The following is a 19,432-nucleotide window of genomic DNA, read 5'->3' on the forward strand; positions in this document are numbered from 1 at the left end:
ATATCCTGGCGGGAGAAGCTGGGACCAAACTGGACCACTAGCCTCCCCCAACCAAGTCTCAGTAATACACATCAGGTCGGCCCCTTCATCCATGATAAAATCATTTATGAGTTCTGATTTATTTTGGACCGACCTGGCATTGCAGAGGAGCAAGGTAAGGTTATGTGGGCTGTTGGCAGTGCTCCCCGAGGTCAAAGAGCTGGCAGGACAGCTGGAAAGGGGGACAGCTATTAGATTTCTGACCACCCCTCCCCTGAAACAGCCCGCTGACCTGCCAGCATTTCTTCTTCTATTACCCAACACCACCGGAATAGCTGCCCTACCTTCAACAAAGGCACTCCCTGGCTCCCCATCTCCAGACAAACCCACACACATTACAACTTCAACCTAACCTCAGCACAACTTAAAACGGATTAAACAGAAGCCCCACTATTGAATGCCTCCCTCTATACAAATGGTTGGACAAAGTGTCCAGCCCTCGCCCTCGTTTCTCCCCCAAAGTGCCTCCCCCAAAGGAGCAACCCCCTTTGGTGTCGCCCCTTTGGTGTCGCCCCCGCTGGTGGCGGGCCCGCCACCACTGGCAGTCTTCCTATATAGGCTGAGCAATAAGCTCAGCAGGTGGAACCAGGAAAAACTGCCCAGGCACCCTTAAGGCCCAGTCAGGGGCGTAACTACCATTAGGCAAGGGGAGGCAGTCATCTTGGGGCCCCACTGCCTCAAGGGGCCCCCCAGAGGCACATCACATGACTCCCCGCCCACCTGTGTTGCACCCCCTATGAATTATGTTGAGTCTCTTGGAGATCAGCAGGAGCAGAGAGTAAAAAAACTAGATTCAATGTGAACTAGATATTCACCGTATCCATAATGGGGATGTGAGTGTGAGTGCACTATATATTGTGAAGTGTGTTTGTGTGTGTATATCAGCAAGGGGCCCATTTTAAAATCTTGTCTCTGGGCCCCCTCCAACCTTGCTACGCCCCCAGCCCCAGTCCTGCAAAGCCTCTCCGCAAGCAGTCCTGGGGGGAGGCAGATGGCAACCAGGGAGGGCAGAAGAGAAGAGGCAGGCTTACACCCTGGGGGAGATGGTATCCTCTTCTCCTCTTCTCCAGCAGGCTTCTCTAGCCTGACAAGTGTCCCATCTTGCCCCATTCCATGGCCCAGAGACCACAAAGTCTGACAGCAAGCTAGGGTCGGCAGCTCCATGAACATGTCCCTGGAACACACTGATCCATCAACAGCCAGAGCTAGACTGAGCTCTTAAATACCCCTGAGCTCAGTCTACCTATGCTGGGCTCAACCTTCCTGCCTGGAGAGCAGCAATCTTAAAAAGGCAGTCTTGTCGCCTAAGTTTTGCATTCTTCCTCCTCTCTGCAATTGATCCTGCCTTGCCTGTTGCCTTTTACCAACACTTGCATGCAGATATAAGGGAGGGTGATGGAAGGGGAAGAGCTGACTTTCCCAGGGGCTTGGGTTCTAGTGGGGTCACTTTGTGGGGTTCAGGCTTTTTGGGTGCTGTCTTAAGGTGCTCCATCCCAGAACCTCTCTCAGGTTCTGGCTTGGTGTCAGGGCCCAGAGCAAGGTCCGGTGCTGGTCCTGCCTCTTCAGGGCAGAGGGAGAGAGAGAGAACTGAACGTTTAACAACAATACCAGGACATGATCATCCCAACATGATGACAATTATGTTGGGAGTGGCCAACATGAGGGTCTCCACAACTGCATAAGGGGCTCACCAACAGCTCAGGGACAGGAGGCCAGTGTTCCCTCTAACAGGGTCTTCCAGACGTTGTTGACTACAATTCCCATAATCCCCAAGCAAACACCATTGCACCTGGGGATTCTGGGAGTTGTAGTCAACAACATTGGGGATTCCCTGTTACAGGGAAGATGGAAGGAGGCTATTGCTGCCTGTAACTGCCACTGCACATGCCCATTCACACACTGGCCATGCCCCAAGTTGGTATCACATGCATCCCGAGGCAGGGAGCATGGCCAGGAGCAGGAAGGGTGCACATGTGCCCCCACTCCCAGTTGGTGCTTCATTTGCTGCACTAACTGCATGTTCTTTCTCTCCCTCGCCCAAGGGAGAGAAAGAATACACAGGCACTGTGGTGAACCAAGTAACGGCTGGGAGAGAATGAGGGGCTGCACAACGCGCTTCCAACCAGACAAAAGTCCATTGGCTTGGTGCAGGAGGAGGAGGACAAGGGAGCACTGTGGCACTCCCAGATCCTGACAGCCCAGGGACATTTGTCCCCCGTTGTCCAATAGATGCTATGCCCAAGTTATCAAGCTATTGTTGGCTTGAATGTATCTTTCTCAGCTGCAATTTCTTGTGGATGGGAATGATGGGAGCTGAACGACAATAGCTGGAGAGGCTCATTTTGGCTATACTCTCTTGGACATTGGCATTAGGACTAGGGAAATGCAACATTTTGTTGTGATTGAGTGAGTGAGTGAATGAGTGAGTGCTGTCAAGTTGGTGTCAACTCTTAGCAACCACATAGATAGATACTCTCCAGGATTATCTGTCTTCAACTTGGCCTTTAAGGTCTCACAGTGGTGTATGTACTGCTGTTGTAATCGAGTCCATCCACTCTGCTGCTGGTCATCCTCTTCTCTTTCCTTCAATTTTTCCCAGCATTATGGACTTATCCAGGGAGCTGGATCTTCACATCATGTGTCCAAAGTAGGATAGTTTGAGCCTGGTCATTTGTGCCTCAAGTGAAAATTCTGGAGTGATTTCTTCAATGATCCATATGTTTGTTCTCCTGGTTGTACATGGTATCCCCAGAAGTCTACTCCAGCACCAAAGTTCAAAAGCATCAATGCTTTTTCTACCTTGCTTCTTCAAAGTCCAGCTTTCGCATTCATAGAGTGTCACATGAAAAACCACTGCCTGAACAATTCTAATCTTTGTAGGTGTAGACACATCACAGCATCTCAATATCCTTTCCAAGGCCTTCATTGCAACCCTACCAAGTGCTAGTCTACGGCGTATTTCTTGACAGTTGGATCCTTTACTGTTGACGGTCGATCCTGAAAGGCAGAAGCTATCAACCACTTCAATGTTTTCATTGTCAATTCTGAGGCTGGTTGATGTACCCATTGTCATTAGTTTAGTATTCTTTGCATTTAGTTGTAGTCCCTTTTTTCACTGTTTATTTATTTTTTACATTTATATCCCGCTCTTCCTCCAAGGAGCCCAGAGTGGTGTACTAAATACTTGGGTTTCTCCTCACAGCAACCCTGTGAAGTAGGTTAGGCTGAGAGAGAAATGACTGGCCCAGAGTCACACAGCTAGTATCATGGCTGAATGGGGATTCAAACTCAGGTTGCCCCGGTCCTAGTCCAGCACTCTAACCACTGCACCATGCTGGCTCATGCTCCTTAACTTTCATTACTAGAGCTAGCAGATCATCCACATTCTCAGCTATCAAAGTGGTGTCATCAGCATAGCGCAGGTTATTGAAGTTTCTTCCTCCAACTTTAAAACCATGCTCATCTTCTTCCAATCCAGCTTCTCTCAGTATATGTTGAGCATATAAATGAATTTATATGAAATGAAAATAAATGAAATAAATTTACATGCTGAACATTTTGTTGTAGGTCTTACTTATTCCCTTTAATAGTGAACTCAGGGGGCTGAGTGCCTATCAGGTTTGATGTAACATAACACTACTCAAAAATAAGTACTACCTTAGGTCTGGAGACCAGATAGTATCAATCACTTCTTCATAAGTCATTGGGAATCTTCAGATTCTTGGCATTGGGAAGAATCAGGGTTTGCAGACTGTTCAACTTTCTTCTCTGTCTTCACCGTGAAATGTTCAAGGAGCAGCATTCAGAAGAGGGGATCTTCTAATATAACACCAGAAGTCTGGAGAGTGGACATTTTAACACCTTTTGTGTTTTTATGATGCCTATTATATCTGTAAATTGCCTTGGAGTCCTCAAACAAAAGGCTGATATAAATGTCATTATATATAATGACATTTATATATAAATATATATAAATATATACAAGGCTGATATACAAGTAAAATAAATACATACAAGGCTGTGGTTTCTACATACTTAAGACTCTCTCCCTTGTGATGCAGAAAGAAAATGAAACTGTTAAAACAAACACACACAAAAACCCAAAACTAACCCTTTTAGCATCTAGGACCTGTGTGAGTTCTAAGCAACTTTCAGAATGTTGAGGGCATATAGAGATAAGAAAATGTTAAACTCATCTCATTGTCTAGAAAGACAACATCTCCGGTTTTTTCTGCTACATTTTGTTTGGGAGACTTGCTGTTGCTACCCAATTGCAGCTATTGATTTCTCCATCGTTTTCTACAGGCAGCTCTCATTCTCACTCCCAGGGAGAAAAAAACTAAAAGGGTCTAAAGAAACCAGAAGTCAAGCAGGCTGTGTGAATCTATTATTTAAGTCTTGTTGAGGGCAGCTGAAGGGAGCAATCAAAAAAGAAAATAGAGTCAGGAGGAAAGAGACAGAAAAGGGAATATAGTTTACAGTAGATATTCTAGGGCATGCTAGAATTGTTGGGTGGGGGGGAATGTGCGATGAGGTTAAAAAATTATCCACCTTGAAGTTTACAGGGTTCATTCAGGAGGGAGGAGGCAGTAAGGCTGGTTAAAGGGCAGGGGCGTAGCGATAATTGAGCAAAAGGGTTCAAAGAACACGGGCCCTCCAGCTCCTAAGGGCCCTCCAGCTCCATCCCTCCCTATTTTCTTCATTATCTCCCTCACTCGGGGGGGCCACCAGAGAGACAGATGAACACTGGCCCCCTGTCCCCTAGCTACGCCCCTGTTAAAGAGCATTCCTCTAATGGGCTTAGGATATATATACTGTGGCTCGTTTCAGGTCCTACTTATTTGTTTTAATGCCAATCATTCTAAGCTGTCACACGATTCCATTTGACCTGAATTAAGCATTTGGCTTCTGCCCTAGTTAACTCTGTTTTACAATCCCAGTGTCGTAGTTTGGATCCATCTGGCTGCCTTGTACTTTGGACCTACTTATCAGGTTGTACAATTTGTGTTGTACAGACAAATTCCACCTTATTACTTCTTTGTGAACTAGATATTTGGTAGGAAGCAGCTTTAGCAAACATGAATTTCATTCTTATTTTCTAGCCATTTATCACTGAAGTGTGGACCAATATTGGCTGTGATACTATATTTTAAAGAGAGTAACCCACAGCTTTCTGGTATTCTTAGCATGTCTCATATAATGGTGCCAATTCTGAAGATTAAATTATTGCATCAGTTGTCTTAATTTTAGTCCAAGAAAACTGCTAAGACTTCATTTTGTTCAGGAGCAGCTTTCAAATGTCAAAGGTCACAAGCTCAAAACATTTTTCCATAGCGGATAACATAGATTTAAGGAGACAAAACAAAATGTTTTCAGGCATGCTGGTCTATCAAAAATCAAAAAAATCCAGGCAGAAAGATAGCATAATAATTATGTTACAATCAAATAAAAGCCATAAAGGAGTAAGCTAGCTATTGACTTTAAACAAAACAAAAGGACACACAAAAAGGAAAAGAATAAAATATATGATGAAAAAGGGCTTTTCCGCTACTAGCAGCATCTTTTATTCTTCTCTTTACCACTCTTTTCCATTTCCTTTGATGTTAAAAAAAGAAGAGTTTTGTACTGCTTCATGACTTTTAACTGGTCTTAAGAATATTAAGTTACTGCTGCTGTTTGGATTAGATTTTCAGAAGATGCTTACACGGAGTCAGTCTATTGGTAGATCTGGTCCAGGAGCATCTCCTCTGTTTTCTAGGGATCAACAGGTCTGCTCCAGCTCTGCATTAAGGAGCTTATTCAGGCAAGGCATTTGCTGTACCACTGAGCAAGAGTCCCTATTTATTAAACTATAATAACCCCTGCTAGCTTGGCAAAGAGGCACCTTTTAACGTGGTGATTCTCTTTATTTAGCAGGGGGAAAGGAATTGGCCCTATCCACCCCCAGCACAGTACTTCCAGTGACTGTTTCTGGTGTCTATCATGTTTCTTTTTAGATTGTGAGCCCTCTGGGGATAGGGATCCATCTTATTTATTTGTTATTTCTCTGTGTAAACCACCCTGTGCCATTTTTGGAAGGGCGGTATAGAAATCCAATTTTAAAAATAAATAAATAAATAACTGGTGTCATCAGCAGAAATGTGTAGTGCAATATAACATCAAATAATCTCTTTTAAACTACTGGCAAGTGGTGCAGTGTGGAAAATCCTTGACTAACAAGTAGAAGGTTGTCGGTTTGAATCCCCACTGGTATGTCCCAGACTATGGGAACACCTTTATCGGGCAGCAGCGATATAGGAAGATGCTGAAAGGCATCATCTCATACTGTGCGGAAGATGGCAATGGTAAGCCCCTCCTGTATTCTACAAAAGAAAAACTACGGGACGCTGTAGGTGCCAGGAATCAAAATCGATTTGATGGCACACTTTACCTTTTACCAAGGTTGGATACACATATTGGTGTGGTCCAATATATGTTATGCAGGACTTGGGCTTGGATTTACTAAGCTGGCACTTAATAATACTTAGCACTTGATAGCACTGAAGACCTGAGATGTGTGATATTTTATTTTATACTTTAGTAATTATTTTAGTCTACTTTATCATCTCTGCATCCTCAGCACGGAACAGGCAAGGAAAAACAGCTCCAAAAATAATTCTCAGATCTGTGATAAAATTTATTTTGCAGAGATTTGACTCAGGCGGTTATGACCTTAAAACAAGGAGCACCAGTAATTATGGATATATATTTTGGTACTCAGTTGTTGTTGTTTTTGTCATTTGCAGATAAAGGGGGAAATTCTCAAATGAAAATAAACTAAAAAAAACACAACCAACTCCAATGTTAAAATGATGAACCTTCAGAAAAATTGTATCTTCAAACATCAACCATTCATTTATCTTCTAAAACCCTTAATATTTTGACAGAATATTTTGGCCAGGAATCTTTGATCTGCAATCTCTCCCAACAAAGAAGGCTTAGGTGATCTAGAACTTAAAATTTACTGTAAAGTTTCACAATTGAAAGACATTTTATTATTTGTTGAAATCTCATTCCAAAACAATTGGCTAATTAATTTAAAAATATATAGGCAATCACTCTTTAGAACAGAGAGCCTGACTATAGGAAAGACATCAAAAATCCAATGTTGCATAATTCATATTTCTTGATCCGTTATGGGTATGGAACCATTGGTGTAAAATCTTGGCTCCCAACATCTCCACAATCTCTTAATTCTGGACCATAAAAACTGAGATTATGTAAAGATCAAAATACTAGTAAATATATCAGCACCCAAAATGTTTGAGATTAGGTTTACACCTTCTTACACAGGTTTACATCCTTAACAAATGAAGCACTGATGCAATGGGAGAAACACTGGTTAGCACCAGTGCTTTTGAAAAGTTGAAGATTAACACTGCACCAGTGCTAGTGTATGTGGGGGCCAGGGGTGGGATTTCAACAACCTCTCCTTCCCCTGGAAGTCTGCTGTGTCACCTGAAAATACATCCCTAATGGCTGTGCAATCCTCAGAAGCATATTTTTGGGTGGCACAAAGCACTTCCTAGGGAAGGAGAAGTAATCACATTTGCTCCCACTGCTGTCAGCAGTGGAGCTGAATTAATTGCATTTTTCAGAAGCCGCAGTGCTTCTCTCATTGCACCAGTACTTCATTAGTCAGGATGTCAGCCACATCCATTAGACAGAAAGCATTGGCACTATAAGAGGCTTCAGGAAAAGGTTACTTTTCTGAGCATTTGTTAGGAAGCAGGTTGGGATTGGTGAGGGATTCTGTCCTCTATTCCCACCCTGTGTAATGGCTAATAAGCACTGTGAAAAGTTTCAATCTAAAGCTATGAGACTGCAATCCTGGACAGAAGTGCTCTGTTTAATTTTGCAGGTTATGCTTTATATAGATTAGTGTGCAAGCCTGCATCCTCATACCTAGGTTTGTATGCAAAATATCCCTTGTCCCCTGGACACTGTGTTAAGATTGATTTGCAATGTATTTATTTACTTTGCCTTAGAGTAAATGGCACCAGAAATGGTGTGTATCTAGAAACCTGGATTCAGAAAAGATAGATGTTTCTTAGGAAAGCAGTTTCCTGTTGTTCTTTACAAATCTTATATTCTTAGGCCTTATTGTTCAAAGGTTGGGGGGTCAGAAACAAGGTATCACACAAATGGGCAGTTCACTCTTCATGATAAAATCTTATACTATCTGCAATGTGTTCCCTGTCCCTCATTTGTCAAATGCTGAATATGTCTTTTTTACTCACCATTATCCATGGCACATTCTTGCATCAAGTTCTTAAACACATGTTCATGTTCTAGTCGGATTTTTCTTCTCTCAGCAGCTAGTGCGTGCTCCAGGAAATCTTGTGCAGTGAGAAGCTCTACTGGTTTTAAGTTAATCTAAACAAATGAAGAAATGTTTAAATTCATTATCTAGTCAGCCCAGAGCAAAATTCTAATTTGAACACATTAACAATAGAATTGTTTAGAATTCTTCCTGAGAGAGAGAGAGAGAGAGAGTGTGTGTGTGTGTGTGTTTGCAACACAGGAACCTTCATTAATGCCAGGTAAAAAGAGAAAAATTTTACCCGTAATATCTTGACACCCCCGTAATATCTTGACACCACTGTTTACAGTGTTTACAGTACCACAATTTACCAAGATTTGGAGATAAGTTTTTTTTTAATGTGCAAACAAAAATCAGCCAAGCCTAGATTTGCTGAAAAATTTTCTAAGAAAACAAAAATCAGAAATGCAACTAAGTAGCTGGGCTTTGTAGCATGCACTTAACACAATGCAACTGTGAAATTGCTACCTATTATGTGGCCTAGGCTTAAATTCCCATAGTGAAGCTATTTTCTATATATTTGCTCACTTCAGTTCTACCAGATATAAACTGGTAGGAACTATTTCTTGCTTTAAAAAGCACAACATAGGTTGCACTTGTACCAACTTCTGTGAACATTGCAACTCAATTTGCAGCTCAGTCTGCAACCACTTAAATTAAGTACAGTATTCTTGAATTATATCTAAGTAGTCTTATTAATACTTAATTTTCAGTGATCCCCATGATTTAAATGGATTAAGGGCATCTTTACAAGTGACACTAAGGCTAGAATCACATGTACATGTATTGGAGAGTAAGCCTCACTGAACACAGTGGGACTTATTTCTGAGTAAACATGAAAAGGTTAGGGATGTGTAAACTGGCTCAACGTCGGACAGGTTCAACGTCAAGCTGGTTCGGTGGTCCGGGGTCGAACCGAACCACCCCATTCAGTCCGACCCCAGACCGAACATCCCCCGACTGTTCGGGGATTTGCGAACGTTTTAATTTAATTTATTTATTTACTTATTTATTTATTTATAATTTTAAAAGAAAAATTAAGGCACTTATCCCCTCTGGGGGGAACATAGGAACATAGGAAACCGCCATATACTGAGCCAGACCATTGGTCTATCTAGCTCAGTATTGTCTTCACAGACTGGCAGCGGCTTCTCCAAGGTTGCAGGCAGGAATCTCTCTCAGCCCTATATTGGAGAAGCCAGGGAGGGAACTTGAAACCTTCTGCTCTTCCCAGAGAGGCTTCATCCCCTGAGGGAAATATCTTGCAGTGCTCACACATCAAGTCTCCCATTCATACACAACCAGGGCAGACCCTGCTTAGCTATGGGGACAAGTCATGCTTGCTACCACAAGACCAGCTCTCCTCTCCTCTTGTTGGAGGTGACGGGGGTGTGTGTGAGTGTCCACAGAGGTTCCTCCTCCCCCCACCAGCCTCAATGCAGCTTGAACCAGGCTGTTTGCCCGGCTCTTTGGCCCATTCAGGCCTTCCCCCTCAGTGCGGTGGCCATTTTGGAGGCTGCCACACCTGCGCAATTGGCCTCTGAGAGTCAGGCCACGCAGAGGCCAATTGCACAGGCATGGCAGCCTCCAAAATAGCTGCCATGATGAGGGGGAAGGCCCAATGTGCCAGTTCAGGCAGCATTGAGGCCAGCGGGGGGAAGGGGAACCTTCGTGGACCCCCCCCCCACTGTCTCCAACAACTCGTCCAGAGGGGGTAAGTGCCTTAAAATTTTTTAATTTAAAAACAGTCCGCAAACCTCCCGGAACCGAACCGGAGGGGGTGGTTCAAGGGGGTGCTGGACCGAACTGGCCCAGTCAGGTCTGAGTCCGGTCTGGACTCAACCCCTACTGGGCCAGCCAGTTCTATGCACATCCCTAGAACAGGCTTCTGCTGCAATTAATGCCTTTTAATCATATGTCACTTGTGAAGGCTGCTAATGCAGGATAGAAAGTGGAAGACAGTTGTTTTGAATTCAAACGTTTGGTCTATGTAAGGTAGTGATGTGCACGGAATGGGGCGGAGCAGGGGAGGGTAATTTACCCTTCCTCCCACTTTCCTCCTGCTAGTGCTCGGTGTTCATAAAAGGCATCGGGGCGGCAGTGTACCTCCCTGCCGCCCCTTCCCCCTCTTTGGCCGGAAGTACCAGGCACGTGTGTGCATGTCAGACATGCACATGCACAAGCGTGCAACATGGGCACACATGCCCAATACTTCCAGCCACTTCTAGCCCAAGAGTAGGAAGGGGCGGCAGGGAGATACACTGCTGCCCCGAAGGCTTTTACTGACACCGAGCGCCAGCGGGAGGGGGAAGCCGGGGGAGGGGGAAGTGCACCGTTCCCCACCCTTAAAGTGAGACCTCCCCGCCTTCGAACTTCAACCCCTCCCCATGTTCGAACCTGTTTGGAGGCTCATAAAAGGGCCTCCGAACAAGTTCATGCACAACCCTAATGTAAGACTGAATTACAGATACGGAAAATGCTAACTGAAATATATGTGAAAGAAATCTAAGTACGGATATATTTAAGGGAAGAGCTAAATGTTGTTCTCAGATCTTCCCAAGATGATGTTTGTCGAGATAACTTCCACCCCTGCACAGTTTCCACTGATTCTTCCCTTGCCACCTTATAATAGACGGTCCCTCAATTCTCAGGAGTGAGTGAAAAGACAGGAGGGTGCAGCAGGAAGGAGAGGGTGGTGAAGTTCTATTGCATGAGTGGACTCAGGGCTGTTCAGCTTAGGCCCTCCTGTAGATATTGGCTTACAATTCCCATAATCCCTGGCTATTGGCCACTGTGGCTGGGGATTATTTATTTATTAATTATATTTCTATACCACCTGATATAGAAATCTCCAAGCGGTGTACAAGTTAACACATAATATAAACACAATATAAAAACAGTTACAATTCACAAAACAGATAAAAATCATAATGAATAAAAACAAATTAAAATTAAAAGCCGGGAAAACAGTTATGTCTGTAGGGTCCTCCAAAAATGAAAGATGGAAGGAGATGCTCTTATTTCAGCAGGCAGCACATTCCAAAGCCCTGGGGCAGCCACACAGAAGGACCGAGTCACCTCCAAATGAGTCTGCGGCAACTGAAACTGGTCCTCTCCAGATGATCCTAATGAAGTGGCAGGTTTCACAACAGAGAATGCGCTCTCTTAAGTAACCTGGACGCAAGCAGTTGAGGGCTTAATAGGTAACAACCAGTACTTTGCATTTCGTTCAGAAACATATCAGAAGCCAGTACAGTTCTTTCAAAATCAGTGCTATATGGTCCTTTCGGATAAACGCAAAAAACCAACCTGGCTGCCGCATTCTGTACCAATTGTAGTTTCCGAACTACGTGCAAAGGCAGCCCCACATAGAGTGCATTACAGTAGTCAGGCCTAGATGTGAACAATGCACCACTGTTGTAAAGTCATTTGTCTCCAGAAATGGACTTATCTGGTGTATCAGCCGAATCTGATAAAAAGCACTCCTGGCCACTGCCTCAACTTGAGAAATCAGAGAGAGGTTTGGGTCCAGAAGTACTCCCAGACTACGTACCTCATCTTTCAGGGTGAGTGTAACCCTATCCAGCACAGGCAGATCTAAATCATATCTCGGGTCCCAACCCTCTACAGACAGTACCTTTGTCTTATTTGGATTCAAATTCAACTTGCTATCCCTCATCCAGCCCATTATCGCCTCCAGGCAGGCATTTAGAGGAGTTATGCCATTTCCTGATGAAGTTAATATGGAGAAGTAGATCTCGGTGTCATCAGCATATTGAGAACATCCCAGATCAAACCTCCTGATTATCTCTCCCAGTAGTTTCATGTAGATGTTAAAAAGCATTGGAGACAGTATGGAGTCTTGTGGAACTCCATACTTTAGCTTGCGCTTTGTAGAATAACATTTTCCAAGCAACACCACCTGGAATCTGCCAGAGAGGTAGGAACAAAACCTCTGTAGAACATGGGATTATGGGAGTGGTAGTTGAAAAACAGTTGGGGTTGGGCTAAGTTGAGCAGGCCTGCAAGCTCCAACCATGAATTTATTTATTTGTAGGGGGTTCCCCCAAAAAGATTTGCGTTATTAAAGATGAAAGAAACATTAAAAGAGAAATTATGCTTAAAACCTATCTGTTTGGCCTGGCCTTCCAGGGTTTTTAAACTGTTTGAAATGTTTTAATTGTTAATGGTTTTAAACTGTTTTAAAAATTGTTTTGTATTGATTGTTTTATAAATGACCTATTTGTGGGTTTTGTTTTTGCTGCTGTGCACCAACAAGAGCTCTTTGGATGAGGCAGTATATAAATGTAATAAATAAATAATAAAATTGTATCTGCAAACAATTTTTTATGATGCAATAACATTATTGTGAAGATTCTGACTTTTAAAAAGAAACAGCCCACCATCATTACAAAACATCACTAGGAAGAATCACTTAGCCAATTTTAGGCCACAGGAAAAAAAATTCTAAAACTAAACTGCATAATATTTTATTGCCAACTAGTCATGAAGCCCGTTACATTAACGGGTGCTAGGAGGATGATTATCAGGCGCGCCGCCGTGGCCCACTTCTCCGGGCCTCTCGCTCTGCCGCCGTTGGCCCCCGCCATGACGGCAGCCTGCGAGTCCCCTCAGCTGCTGGTAGCAGGAGAGCCACTGGCTCGCTCCATTCCTCGCCTGCCTCTCCCTCACTCTTTCCCCTCCCTTCCCCTGCTGGCGGTGCTTCTCGCAATAGCCGGGAAGGCCGGCACCCTCCCTGCCCGCCTCCCTTAGGCCACCTACTGCTCTCAGTCCTCTCCTCCTCCTCCTGCCACTGCCACACTGCCTGCGCCTGGTGGCTCCAGCCTGCTTCTCCCTGCCCTGACATCAACCCGCCCTCGCTCTCTCATTCTTCCCCTTCTCCCGCCCCGTGTGGCTGGCTGGCTCCCTAGGGTGTCCTGGAGTCCCATGGGACTCAACGCTGTCCGCTGCTGCGTACGCGCGCGCCACGCATGCGCAGAACTCCTGCCAGAGACACGGACGCAGGTACCTTAGGGTTTTATTATATAGGATAATGGAATGAAAATGAATAGGCAGTACAAGAACTGTTTCAATTTCATAATAATATATATATTTTTTGCTTTTTAAAAGTTTTTTGTAAGAAATTATTACCTTGTCACCACCTGCTGGTTTTATCACATACGTAGAGAAAGCCACACTAATCAATTTCTGAATGTTAGTTAAGGGATCCTGTAATGTAACTTTGACACCAACCTACATGAGTAAGATAACAAAAACACAGTTCACTTCCAGGCAGTTACATCACTGAAAACCAACTCATGTAGCAATAATTGCTCCCTTAGTCTTAATAAAAACCAGACAGCACTAACATTTTCATTAATGTGTTAGTATTGCTGTTACTTCCCAAGTATCTAAGTGGTTGCAACAACCATATATGTAGAATGTTGTTTGGAATAGCAAATGGAAAGAATGAGATCTCAAGGCATAGTGCAAACACTTAGAACCTTCCCAGACAATCTGTTTATAGCTCAACAAATCATTGTTCTTTGGTTGAATGGGTCTACAAGTCTTCCCTCTGGAAAGTGCTTCTATTTAGGCATCTCTTATTGGGCAATCTATTGTTGCTGGGAGCACTGAACTGTTTCCCAGCTAATGGATGTTTGAGATGCTGTCTGGGGTGGTTATTTGACTGTCACGGGCATTTACTGGATAGTTTCTCTGGTATCATTGATAATACAACAACAACCATCCCCATCCAATGGTCATCATGCTGTGTGTTGATCCCAATGACAGTGCTCAGCCTGAAAAGCGGCAACTCTCTTTGGAGCTGACTAGTCTGACGTGGATAAATCTTTGGTGGTATCAACCATGCAGACAGTATTCAAACTCCCTACCAGGACCAAGTCTCCTGATGTTGCTCTGAAATCAACCAGTTTCAGCAGGCCCAGTGAATCCCCTCTTTGCAGGGTACTGCATCTTTCTTGTGCTCACTTGCCTTTCAAAAGGCAAACCAGCAGCATCACTGCCACCTCCCCTGAGCAAGATGGCTAACTCAGTTTTGAATCGACATGAACTGATATACAGACATTTGCATTGATGAACTTTTACTTTAGACTCTGAGCTCAGTTTTCTATGGAACAGTAGGATCTCTTTCAACAAAACATTTACAGTCTATAACACACTATGACAGATTTTGGTTAGTTTGAAATAAACCAGAGATATAAGAGCAGTTCACGCTAAGAACAGAGTAGCCTTGGCTATCAAAGGTAGCCCACCACTGAGTTTGAGAAAGCACATCTTTTGAAATGGTAAAGATAAAAGGAGGCAGGAGTGACAGAGCCATTGAGAAAGGACTTGGAAGTTAAAGATGTTGCAAAACCTTTGGACCTACTGACCTAGAAGTTGTGGCAAGAAGTGCTCATGAGATGTGAAAAGTAGATGCAAACAGATGAGAGGAGAGTGTTGAGCCCAACTCAAAGTACCCTACCAGCAATACCTAATAGGAGTAAGTATGCATATCTTTAAGAATATAAGAACAGCCCTGCTGGATCAGGCCAAGGCCCATCTAGTCCTGCATCCTGTTTTATACATTGGCCTACCAGATGCCACTGGAAGCCTACAGGCAAGAGTTGAGGGCATGCCCTCTATCCTACTGTTACTCCACTGCAACTGGTATTCAGAAGCATCCTGCCTCTGAGGCTGGAGGTGGCCTATAGTCCTCCAACTAGTAGCCGATGATAGACCTCTCCACCATGAAGTTATCCAAACCCCTCTTAAAGCCATCCAGGTTGTTGGCTCTCACCACATCTTGTGGCAGAGAATTCCACAAGTTGATTATGCATTGTGTGAAAAAGTACTTCTGTTTGTTGGTCCTAAATTTCCTGGCAATCAATTTCATGAGATGACCCCTAGTTCTAGTGCTATGTGAGAGGGAGAAAAATTTCTCTCTATCCACTTTCTCCACACCATGCATGATTTTATAGACTTCTATCATGTCTCCCCACCGTCATCTTTTTTCTAAACTAAAAAGCCCCAGATGTTGTAGCCTTGCCTCATAAGAAAGGTGCTCTAGGCCCCTGATCATCTTAGTTGCCCTCTTCTGCACCTTTTTCAGTCCTACAATGTCCTCAATATATGGTGACCAAAACTATATGCAGTACTCCAAGTGTGGCCACACCATCGTTTTGTATAAGGGCATTATAATATTAGCAGTTTTATTATCAATCTCCTTCCTAATGATCCCTAGCATGGAATTGGCCTTTTTCACAGCTGCCGCACATTGAGTCAACACTTTCAACGAGTTGTCCACACGACCCCAAGATCCCTGTCCTGGTCAGTCACCGACACCTCAGATCCCATCAGCATATACGCAAATTTGGGGGTTTTCATCCCAATGTGCATCACTTTACACTTGCCAACATTGCACCGCATTTGCTATTTTGTCGCCCACTCACCCAGTTGGGATTGATCCTTTTGGAGCTTCTCACAATCTGTTCTGGATTTCACTATCCTAAATAGTTTGGTGTCGTCTGCAAATTTGGCCACCTTGCTCCTTACCCCAATTTTAAGATCATTTATGAATAAATTAAAAAGCACCAGTCTCAGTACAGATCCCTGGGGGACCCCACTTCTTATTGCCCTCCATTGTGAAAACTCTCCATTTATACCTACCCTCTGTTTCCTGTCCTTCAACCAGTTACCAATGTACTTGTCCCCTTATCCCATGCCTGCTAAGTTTTCTCAGGAGTCTTTGATGAGGAACTTTGTTGAAAGCTTTTTGGAAGTCCAGCTATACTATGTCAACTGGATCACCTTTATCCAGAAACTTGTTGACGCTCTCAAAGAATTTCAAAAGGTTCGTGAGGCATGATTTACCTTTGCAGAAGCCATACAAATCTTTGTAGAATAAAATCTTAGTTTTATTCTGCCTGAATAAAGTTATATACTATATAATCCAAAGCCAAATCAAACAAATACAATCTCTTACCTCCATACTGGTAGTGAATGCCCGGTTTACCTTTGCATTGATGCTGATAATCTGTCCCACTCTGTTAAGAAAAAGCAACATCATCTCAATCTATTACACAGAATGTTTTAAGTGTCAGGGGTGTGCTGAGTCCTGATACAATAACAGCAACCATACAGTGCTGGCTACTACAGGGTTTGGTTTTGGATTTTTTTTTTTGCCAGCAGTGCCACAGGGAAAAGTGCAATGGTAGTAGGCATTAAGCACATTCTGTCTTTACAGGGAACACTGGCCAGGAAGGATGCCTGATCAGCCTCTGCCCACTCATCTTTTTAAAAAGATTTTTTTTCCAGAGGCTTTTGGCGTTGTATGCAAATTTTTTATTAGCTGACACCAGGCCTTATGTTACCAGAAAAGTAGCCAGCTTTCCAGTTTATGCCATCAAAGTATGTGACAAGCTGATAATCTGTCTAATTGTTCTAAATTATTACAAATTTGTGTTTTTGAGTGTTGCGTGATTTTTCTGTTTTAACTATCCAATTTTTGAATCAAATATTTTTGTTAAGGCTATGGCTAAACAAATAAAATTACTGAGTGAAAGATAAAGAAGATAATTTGCTCCTAACCACAAAGGAGGTGTGACTAAAAAAAGGTCCTGGTAAAAGACCTAACAAATGTTCTATTATGTTATAATATTCTCTCTCTCTCTCTCTCTCTCTCACACACACACACACACACACACACACACACACAAACTTACAATCTGAAAGCATATCAATGGCTTATCTCTGAGACTCTATGCTTTTCCTAGCTCTATGAGGTATCATTCCTTATGCTTTCCAATGGCAGAGTTTTTCAGCATTTTTCAGGACAGTAATAAACTGTTCTGGGGTTTTGGATTTCTGTGGTAGTCTGGGCGAAGCCTGGAACCTATCTTCAAAAAGAGCATGTTTCTATTTTTTGTAGTTTAGTCTGAGAGTTTCATGTCAGTTAGTGAATGAGTGAGTGTGTATGAATTCTAAGCAGCACATGTGCGCGCACGCACACACACACTCACTCACTCTTTCTCTCTCCCTCCCCTCCATATAAATACACAGTACACACACTCACAGATATATACATATATATCACACACACATATATTAAACGCAAACATTGAATGCTAATATAGTTGAAACAACTATATTAAAAACTAAAATATATAATGTATTTTAAAACAAACATATCATAAACAAGATGGTAACTCACTCTTAGAAATGAAAATATAGTAGTAGGGGCAAAAAGCTTAAGATTGGGAATCCGCAAATGTAATTCAACCTAAAGGTATTATCACTGGCAAGCTTGTTTTTACCCCATCCACAGCTTGCCATATTGTCTCTTTCACTATAGGTTGTATGCAAGGGTGCCCTGTGCAAGTAGAAAGATACTTGACTTGTGCAAGGTAGTCCTTTGATTTCCTCTAATTTCTCTGCCCCTGCAGCCTCCCCGCTGCCCACCCACTCCATCCCAGACTAAGAATGGATTGTCGGGGGCTGCAGTGCCAGGGGCAGGAGAAGAACCCCAGTATGTGAGCAGAGGTCTGCTTTTATTACTTTGAATAAAACTCTATATGTTTATGGTGACTGGCAATTTGAAGTTTGTTTCATCATTTCTGTACCTAAGGGTGAACTGACAAGAATGTTTCAAAACATTTTGTGAGGTCATTCACACAACCAGGTCCACCTGGAATAGCACAGTCCTACCCGAGTAGACCTGGTTGTGAGAACTACTGGGATCAGTCCAGATCCTGGTGCTACTCTGCTGAGAAACCCAGGTTTCTTTCCCCAGGCTAAATGTGAGGTAGGAGGGCACATACACGCCCTCCTATCCCACCACCACTTGGTTGTGTAAGAGCATGGACTGTCAGAAGCCACTGCTACCCATAGAGGTCAGGGGAAGGAGCAACATGGCCTCTGGAATTTCTACAATGAAATGCGCTGCTACAATGTAGCATCCTGCTACAATGCAAATCGCTGCATTGTGGGATTCCTGGCAGCTGGATGTCTTTCACCACACTGCTCTCTGCAGTGGCAATTATGTGTGAGCAAAGCGAAAGGGGCAAAAGCGGTGCTCATGTGGAGGAAAATAGGAAAGATCCTGCCTTCCCGCCAGCCCTGCCTGGCCTCAGGTAAAATGGTCATGTGAAGGACCTTACTGTATTTGCATTTTTTAATGTCAGAATTTTGATATTGTTTGATTTATATTTGTTATGCATGTACTGTATGTGATACTCCACTCAGAATTTCTTTTGTTCACACAATCTCTGCCTATTTTTCACAATCAAGCTGCTGACCAACCATCAGATTGTTTTGGACTTTATAATACAGGAAAATAGCAGGACCAGCTGCAAGCTGTTAGTGGTTCATCTAGCTGGGAGAAGTGATTGTAGGTCAAGGTAGTTCCACTCTTTCTTCATATGCTATTGATAAGAACACCAAGCAGACTGATTTATATTACTGTCTCTGGTACCTGAAGAATGGAGAGAGAGAGAGGTGGGGGTGGGGAATAGCAGCATAGCAGCAGCCAGGACTTACTAGAGCTTAATCCTGAAACCTGCTTTCATTCCTAGGATTCATACCCGAGATATGTTAGGTTGTAGCAGATTATAGACTCTGTCTCGGAGCAAGCTCATGGGAGGGAGAGAAATGCTGACTCATCCCTGCAGGGCTTTCTGGCAAAGGCTACTCCTAAAACTTTCATGTGATTCTTGGTAGGTTCAAAAGTGGCTGCCACCCCCCCCCTCTCTGTTATAGAACTTGACCCTCCCTGGGCTTGGGGTGGAAATCCCAGGGAAAACTCTCTTTTGCTATTTGAAAAGTACAAAAAACAAGAACAAAAAAGCCTTCCATATACAAGCCTACAGATGGGGAGAAAACTGATAACCATTGACCGATTGAGGCATGTTTTGCACCAGATAAAAAGCCACCTTTTAGCGCCCCGCCTTTATCCCGAGTTAAAAATCCACTCAGATGAGGCTTGTAAAAAAGAAAAGAACAAAAAAGAAAAGCAGCTTTATTCAAATGCCA

General features: G+C 43.3%; 1 protein-coding gene across 5 annotated transcripts in view; it reads right to left on the reverse strand.

The window, feature by feature from the left end:
- Nucleotides 1-19,432, reverse strand: part of ACOT12 (acyl-CoA thioesterase 12) — a 67,270-nt gene that overhangs the window by 40,188 nt on the left and 7,650 nt on the right. For 3 of the 5 annotated variants that reach the window (XM_053299797.1, XM_053299796.1, XM_053299793.1), the window contains exons 3-5: nt 16,389-16,449; nt 13,553-13,654; nt 8,319-8,454 (exon numbers count right to left, since the gene is read on the reverse strand). In XM_053299797.1, the coding sequence (XP_053155772.1) occupies nt 8,319-8,454; nt 13,553-13,654; nt 16,389-16,449 (299 nt within the window). The remainder of the gene's footprint in view (nt 1-8,318; nt 8,455-13,552; nt 13,655-16,388; nt 16,450-19,432) is intronic. The other 2 variants (XM_053299794.1, XM_053299795.1) reach the window with 2 other exon arrangements.

The sequence above is a fragment of the Hemicordylus capensis genome, chromosome 2 (genome assembly GCF_027244095.1).
Source record: "Hemicordylus capensis ecotype Gifberg chromosome 2, rHemCap1.1.pri, whole genome shotgun sequence".
NCBI lineage: Eukaryota > Metazoa > Chordata > Lepidosauria > Squamata > Cordylidae > Hemicordylus > Hemicordylus capensis.